General features: G+C 61.2%; 1 protein-coding gene across 1 annotated transcript in view; it reads left to right on the forward strand.

Moving 5' to 3' along the window:
* LOC104169478 (TNFAIP3-interacting protein 1-like) overlaps positions 1-33 on the forward strand; it is a gene marked incomplete at its 5' end in the record, with an annotated part of 3,812 nt that extends 3,779 nt beyond the window's left edge. Inside the window, 1 exon segment of the mRNA XM_009710403.1 lies at positions 8-33. Coding sequence (XP_009708705.1) covers positions 8-33 — 26 coding nt within the window.
* Between the last annotated feature and the right edge of the window lie 212 nt (positions 34-245).

Here is a 245-nt window from a genome sequence, read left to right on the forward strand (position 1 = left end):
GTCTCAGAACAGGCAGGTCCCAGATTGCCCTAAAGCCAAGGACCAGCTGCGCTGCGATACCAGCAGAAGAGGAGTAGGGTGTGTGTGTGTGCCCGTGTGTATATATCTAGGACCTTCCTCCGGCTGCCTCTCCCCGTGCACGGACATGCGGTGGACATGGCTGCACCCGTGGCCTGGAGCGGCTCAGCAATGCATCCCCACGAGGGAAGTGTGAAGGAGGGACCGGAGGTGCCATCGTGGTGGTG

Source organism: Cariama cristata, unplaced genomic scaffold (assembly GCF_000690535.1).
Source record: "Cariama cristata isolate BGI_N322 unplaced genomic scaffold, ASM69053v1 scaffold22221, whole genome shotgun sequence".
Classification (NCBI taxonomy): Eukaryota; Metazoa; Chordata; class Aves; order Cariamiformes; family Cariamidae; genus Cariama; species Cariama cristata.